Source organism: Pimephales promelas, chromosome 5 (assembly GCF_988280905.1).
Source record: "Pimephales promelas chromosome 5, fPimPro1.hap1.1, whole genome shotgun sequence".
NCBI lineage: Eukaryota > Metazoa > Chordata > Actinopteri > Cypriniformes > Leuciscidae > Pimephales > Pimephales promelas.
In genome coordinates, this window is record NC_142773.1 from 4,073,622 (window position 1) to 4,081,121 (window position 7,500).

The following is a 7,500-nucleotide window of genomic DNA, read 5'->3' on the forward strand; positions in this document are numbered from 1 at the left end:
AAAAAAGGGTGAGCGAGCCAGCCAGGAGTCGAACCTAGAATCTTCTGATCCGTAGTCAGACGCGTTATCCATTGCGCCAAGGACGGCGCGCATACGTCTATCAACGCTATCACGAGTTGACCGAAATTGACCCAAAGATCGCAGGATCGAATCCCGCTCGTCCAAACTTTTACGACTAATGTTAATTATTAGGATAAATGTTATTTAACTGCACATTTAAGTCCAGATAATTCTGTCATGTGTAGAAATTAACATTTGTATATAATAATACAGTAAAAAATAAAAATAGAGGAAGAAGATGAAGAAGAAAAGAACAAAAACGTCCAAACCCATTATATTTTTTATATAATCCCAACAATTATTAAAACAGGTAATATTAATAATAATAGTAGTAATAACAATACGCTACATAAATAACTTAAGGCATAACTAAACATAAATAAACTGAAATAAATGCTTCTCATCTATTATTATTTAATAGTAATAATGAAATTAATGATAATTAGGTAAATAAATAACTTAAATGATTCTCATCTATTATTATTATTTAATAGTAATAATGATATTAATGATAATCAGGTACATACATTACTCAAGGCTTAAGTTAACTTAATAAAATAACTAAAATAAACTGCAACCACCTGTTGCCCATAAATTATGTGTATATAATTTTACTGTAGTTGTTGTAGTAGTCAATAACAATAATGAAAAGAGGAAGTAGATGAATAAGAAAAAACACAGAAACATCCAAACCCATAAAATTTTTTTAATATAATCACATTCCGGTACATAAATAACTTAAGGCATAGCTGAACATAAATAAACTAAAAAAAAAAAAAGGCTTCTCATCTATTATTATTATTAAAAATATATATAATAAAAAATAATAATAATAATAATGATATTAATGATAATCAGGTACATAAATAACTTAAGGCATAAGTTAACGTAACAAAATAACTAAAATAAACCACCTGTTGCCCTGACGACAGCTACTAACAGGATAGTTTCTATCCCTGGGCCAAGTATTTTACTTAACTCCAATAAGAATTAAATTACCTGATACAGTATACCTGTCTTTCACTCCTATTCTAAAAACTGTACACAAATGTAATCGAATAAAGTAAAATGAAAAAGTAAAGTTTTATTCATTTTACTTTTGAAAAGTAAAATGAATAAAACTCAAATAAAGGTACAAACACAACACCCATTATCCCCATCCTACTCACACATGCATGCGTGCAACACACACAAACACACACAAACACACACCAACCATGTTTAATAATGATTCAAAAGGAATCATGCACATAGTTTTAAAACATTTTAAAGATAGCTGCCATTTCAATTTTAAGAAGCTGGAGGGTTGTCACTTCCTGGCTTTTTTTTCCTATAACCTCGTTCCATCAGCACAGCCCTCCATTCATCATATGATTGAGTCTCAGACTCTTCGCAGTACCAGTTCCCAAAGTACTGGAGATGTGTTGGTGGCTTTCTCTCCTTATTGCACTTTTTGCAAAGAATGACGTCTGTCTTTCTCACATACTTTCTTGTCACTGTTCCAGCGCTCTCCCTCTTCTGTTTTCTCTTCCTATATTGCTGTGTGGAGTAAGGAACCGATTGACTGGATGTCTGTGTTTGAGCTGATGGTGTCATAGCTGAAGGTAAGAAGAACATCACCTGTGAGGTACCAGGCACTGTAGGAGGCTGCACAGGTGGTAAAATGAAAGGGAGAGAGACAGGTGGTGCTGGTGCAATAGGGACAGGAAGTCCTTGGTGTGATGGTGGAGCCTGGAAGATGGCCTGAGGTTGCTGAGGTTGCGACCTCCCTTTGAGTTTAGCCTCCCCAGCAGTATTTGGTGGCAGGATAAAAATGTGTGGCTCTGACAAATTGCCGGAACAGAGAGTCGGTCTTTTCTGCAAAGCAGCAGGAAGGTTCTCAGGTCCTGCCATGGGTGCTTCAGGGGCTTGGATACCCTGTTTCAATATCTCCTGCTCCTGTGACTTACAACGCCTGCTGTACCTGGGAAAACATAAAGCAACCAATTATAATAAACATCTAAGCAATTATACAAAAGATGGTATGTTCAACTACTGTTTGATCATGACTATGATGTAACAGCAAGACACAGCTAAGATCACAGAGCAATTGATCACACCCTTGTCTCGTGTATCATTGCTTTAGTAAAATGCCGCTGGTACGGTAGCTGTTTGTTTGTTTGTTCGTTTGAGAGATGCAGTGAGAGGTGCAGTGAGACGTGCAGTGAGAGGCGCAGTGAGACGTGCAGTGAGAGGTGCAGTGAAAGATGCAGTGAGACGTGCAGTGAGAGGCGCAGTGAGACGTGCAGTGAGAGATGCAGTGAGAGGTGCAGTGAGACGTGCAGTGAGAGGTGCAGTGAGACGTGCAGTGAGAGGTGCAGTGAGAGGTGCAGTGAGAGGTGCAGTGAGACGTGGAGTGAGAGGTGCAGTGAGAGGTGCAGTGAGAGGTGCAGTGAGACGTGCAGTGAGAGATGCAGTGAGAGGTGCAGTGAAAGATGCAGTGAGAGGTGCAGTGAGAGGTGCAGTGAGACGTGCAGTGAGAGATGCAGTGAGAGGTGCAGGTGCAGAGAGAAGTGAAAAAACTGATTTGCTGATCAATTTATGCTTAGAACAATGCTAATTTACTCACCATTGTGTCACTGTTGCACTGTTTACTTCCGGGAGCTGGATGGTGGTCTCGCTCATCACCTTAGCATTAGAGAGGATGCACTCTCGGATGTGCTTGTAAGCACGCACCACCATTGTGAAGCGGGACACCCTCACTCCATCACACCGCACCACGTTTGGATAGAGGGCACAGAGCCTTGTGAAGATGGCCTCCACCACTCGGTTGCAGCTAGGCCACTGTGCAGGACTATGAGCCCCAACGAAACACCTGCAAATTACAGCAGAATACATATTCGTTTCAATGTGTGATCCTTACTCTGTTATTTTTCTTGCTTTTTTCCCTCCTTTTCTAATCTGTCTGTTTTGCTTTGTGTTGTCTACGATGTTCATTTTTTCCTGTGTTTGCTAAATTTAACATACCTTTTGGTGCTCTCCACACCTGGTGCCACAATCTTCTTTGTGGCTCTGAATCGTCCCTGTTTTAAGGAGGTTTGGTGACGTGGTGGATAAATTGTCTTCCTCTTGTCATACTCCACCAATGCTTGCCATAGGGTGATGATCTTGGCGCACTCTTCACCAGTCAAGGCCAGACGGTGGTCTCTGAGGCTAACCAAGAACTCAGCCAAGTCCTGCACGGCTCCATACCCCCCAATATTATCTGGTCCAACAGAATCCTAAAATAAAAGATAATTTAGGAACTTTTGATAGCAGCAATGAATACAAATATTCACATGAAAGCACAGCAAACATAACTAAGATTTTGTTTACAGACGTAAATGTACACTGGGCCCTTACATCATGTGAAGTGTTCTCTTCAGATGTCAGATGTTCAGAAGTTTCTGCTGATGACTGGTCCACTGGAAATACATGAAAAGGCAAACATTCAGTTTAAATTTGTATTTTTTGCCTTTCAATAAGACATACATACATAGAGGTGCTGGTAATTGTTGTCACAATAACTCTATATAGATACTTTGGTAAACTCACAGCTATGTGCTCCAGGAAAGAGTCCTGGCTTTAAATGACTGTGCAGTGGGCTAGTGACAGGAGACGGAGGGACCACAGACAATGGTGAAATGGAGCAGGTGACAGATGTGGATGGTGATGGAGGAACCGCAGACAATGGTGAAATGGAGCAGGTGACAGATGTGGATGGTGATGGAGGAACCGCAGACAATGGTGAAATGGAGCTGGTGACAGGAGGGGTTGGTGATGGAGGAACCACAGACAATGGTGAAATGGAGCTGGTGACAGGAGGGGTTGGAGATGATGCTGCAGACACTGATGCTTGTGAAGAGGCAACAGGTGTCCGTTCTGTGTCAAGGGTAGGGACAGTGATGTCCTGAAACTCCTCAAGTTCAGCATAACCTTCATCCACTTCTATACCAACCTCAGTGGTCTCGGACTCTTCAATGGCCAACTTGTAGTCTTGCAGAACTTTACCAGTTTGCTGGTAAAGATATTCCACTCCAATAAGCTCACCTTTAAAATATTAAACATTAAAAATTAGATAGTATACCAGGATATTATATTATAATTCAGAGGTTAAATGGTATGTGTACACTTAAAAAAATGTCACCAAAAATAACAAATAGTTAGCTACCAGTGTACTTTCTTGGCCCAACATAAGGGATGATTTTCTTGCCCATAACCTCCTCTGCAAGAGTGTTGACAGCATGACGCAGAAGATGATTGTAGGAATGGGGCTGCTGCTCATCCGTTGTTGCTGCCACAGCCCGGTCCTCATTCCACCTTGCAAGTCCATCCAAAAGATATGCCTGGAAGAAGGTGTCACTCGCCAGCGTACCTGTAAATTCAAAAAAAAAAAAAATAAGACCACACAAAAATGTCATATGGATACACAAATAACTGTTCCTATAGTTATTTTAATATATAATTAATTAAAATCTTATTTTAATAATTCAGTTAAGTCACTTATTTACCTGGGATGAATCTGTTAAGGTGCAGGTGAAATGACTCAAGCGAAGTGGAGCCTCTGGCACAGCGGTAGGTTGGCAGACGGTGCCCTCCCTTCACTACAGTGCCCGTCTGCACGTAGAGCTGCACACCTACAGGATCCTGGATGCAGGCCACATGCTTCCGCTGGGACTTCAAGATCTCTCTCATCCGGGCTGAGTTTATTAGTGGGACTCCCATAGTGTCACGACCAGCATCTCCATCAAAGGCCTGAATAAGGCTTTCAATCAGCGCCAGGGTCTCCTTGGTCCCGCGAGTGGTTCTCCTGCAATGTAGGGCTAGCTCGTTACGGCTGATACTGCGCAACACATCAGCCTCGGATGTAGGTTTCCAGTTAGCCTCTAGCTCTGCATGCTTTGCCTTCTTCAGGGCCGCCAGGTCAACCTGGTCCCACATGAAAATACAGTGGCTGAGGCGACTCATAAATGTGGCATACAACTGATGAGAGTCAGTGGTGCAACCCACAGCAAACCTCCTCATGAAGTGCCATACATCTAAACGGATGATCATTCGCTCCCACTCTTCAAACATTCTCCTCAGAAGAGTGTTGCCACAGCAGTCTCGGTCGACATACAGTATCTCGGGAGGAGCCACCCCAGCCACTCTGTATCGCTTGATGAGGCCTTCAATCATTGGCCCGAGACCAAAACCTTCACTGGCTGTGAGCACGGACATGATCACCTGTCCGTGCTCATTGCCAACATTGGTCGCCCAGGTAGCAGTGCCATAGCTCCGTCCCGCTAGTTTTCTGGCCACTTTTTTTGTTGAATCCATTTTTAAGATCCGACCATATTGAGATGTGATAGTGGCTTTGATCTCATCCAGCCTTTGCAGGACATCCTGGGCGTACACCTGCATCAACCACCGGTGCTTAGGGACAGAAGGCATCGAAGGAGCAGATTCAAATGTCACAGGCAGGATCAGGCTCGAAGTGACAGCACTGGCAATCCCCTTGCAATCTGTCAGATACTGGACTGTCTTTTGCAACCACACCTCAGTATGACGTTCCTGCAGCTTGCGCTGGATCTGGCTGCTGCTGTTTCCCAGCCCTCGCTGACGCATCAAACATACTACCTCCATGTCACATGCAAGTTTTGATGTAAGAATGCAAGGGAACTGCACCCTGTGGCCAATGTCGAGCTGGGAGACGATATCATGGCTCCAGCTGATGACCTTCCTCTTGCATCTTCGGCAGGCCAGGTACTCAGATGCCACAAAGTATGTCTTACCCAAGGCAATCACCTGCCTGATCTTTTGATGCAAGCCAGCTGAAGTCAGAAGGTCTTTCTGACAGTCTGGATGTGGACAGGTCAGCTTCACTTGCCACAGTTTTCGTGGCATCCAGAGCAGCAGGGGATGGCCAAAGTAATTCTCTAAGGGAGGGCAATTACTGGTCTTCAGTGGAACCTGTGGAGGATACCACCAAAGTTTGTCCACCCTGCTGAAGATCAGCTCAGGGTGGCCCTGTGCTGTCCACCTGAACAGAGCCTTGGAAATCCATCTCTGATCCACTTCAGGCAGAGTGTGTATCCATCCAGATGGAAGACAGACTCGTTGTGCTGGGGAAAAAAAATATATATATATATAATAAATACAACAAATGCAAATTCACATTAACTTCCCTTAACTTTTTTATCCCTGGAATGGAACTTGAATATTTTGTTGCATGTTTTAAATAAGTATAAACGTACATGACAGATGTGCCATCTCAAACTTAGTTGCCTCTGCCAGCAGTGTGCTGTCATCTATCTCAGTGGATACAGTCGGACAAGTGAGGGTGGCTGAAGTCCCTGTGGCTGCCTCAATGGACACAGTCGGGCGAGTGAGGGTGGCTGAGGTCCCTGTGGCTGCCTCAATGGACACAGTCGGGCGAGTGAGGGTGGCTGAGGGACGCGTACGTGCCTTGGCCAACGCTACAAAACAAAACACAGAACAGATAAACATGACTACAGAACAATAAATCCTAAAATCATACAAAACAATAAATACTAAACACACCAAAAAGGTGTTATACAAATAAATGTTTGCTTACAAGGTGTGGATTTGACGGGGGAAACCAGCCTTTCAATGGTCTTGGTCAGGTTTTTCTGGTTAGGCAACTTCCTAAACAAGAGGGAGCGGAGATGGGCAGTAGAAGTATGGGTGGTGGTAGCGTGCTGGGTAGAGGCAGCGTGCTGGGATGTGATGGTAGCGTGCTGGGTGGAGGCAGCATGCTGGGTGGTGGTAGCGTGCTGGGATGTGATGGTAGCGTGCTGGGTGGTGGTAGCGTGCTGGGTGGTGGTAGCGTGCTGGGATGTGATGGTAGCGTGCTGGGTGGTGGTAGCGTGCTGGGTGGTGGTAGCGTGCTGGGATGTGATGGTAGCGTGCTGGGTGGTGGTAGCGTGCTGGGTCGAGGCAGCGTGCAGGGTGGTGGCAGCGTGCTGGAGATCTTTCCCAGCATATTGCTCTTCCTTCATGGCAATGGCAATTCTGCCAGAAGGAAAGAGCTCAACATACTCCCTAAAACTCTCTTTGTTTTGGGCATGTTCTTGGGAGTCTTTGCTGCCTCCTGTGGGGTCCCTCTTCATAGCTGCCACCAGGTAAGCTGCATACCCCAGGGCATTTTCAGCCACCCACTTGAATGTTTGCCCTCGAAATACACCAAACTGGATTTCAAAGAAACCCAGCAGGTGCTTTCTGTTAGCTGGATCTCCATGGTGCTGACTTAAGCTTTTCTTGGCCTTGTCCAGCACTATGTCAGGGGACAGGGGTCTTGCGTAGGGCTTTCCTTTGTTGGCCTCCTTCACCTTTGCCGCTTCCATTGTATCAGTCAAATTCAGGCTGCCATCAGCTCGTCTCCTGAAGCGAGGTTCCATCTAAATAAAAAACAAATTTTTT

At 44.3% G+C, this 7,500-nt stretch overlaps 1 protein-coding gene across 1 annotated transcript in view; it reads right to left on the bottom strand.

The window, feature by feature from the left end:
* Nucleotides 1-1,319: 1,319 nt before the first annotated feature.
* The window catches only part of LOC120483353 (uncharacterized), a 7,502-nt gene continuing 1,321 nt past the window's right edge, over nucleotides 1,320-7,500 (bottom strand). Inside the window, exons 2-10 of the mRNA XM_089130826.1 lie at nucleotides 6,656-7,478; nucleotides 6,315-6,536; nucleotides 4,590-6,182; nucleotides 4,250-4,453; nucleotides 3,634-4,128; nucleotides 3,442-3,503; nucleotides 3,067-3,320; nucleotides 2,669-2,914; nucleotides 1,320-2,023 (exon numbers count right to left, since the gene is read on the bottom strand). Coding sequence (XP_088986952.1) covers nucleotides 1,351-2,023; nucleotides 2,669-2,914; nucleotides 3,067-3,320; nucleotides 3,442-3,503; nucleotides 3,634-4,128; nucleotides 4,250-4,453; nucleotides 4,590-6,182; nucleotides 6,315-6,536; nucleotides 6,656-7,478 — 4,572 coding nt within the window. The 3' untranslated portion in view covers nucleotides 1,320-1,350. The remainder of the gene's footprint in view (nucleotides 2,024-2,668; nucleotides 2,915-3,066; nucleotides 3,321-3,441; nucleotides 3,504-3,633; nucleotides 4,129-4,249; nucleotides 4,454-4,589; nucleotides 6,183-6,314; nucleotides 6,537-6,655; nucleotides 7,479-7,500) is intronic.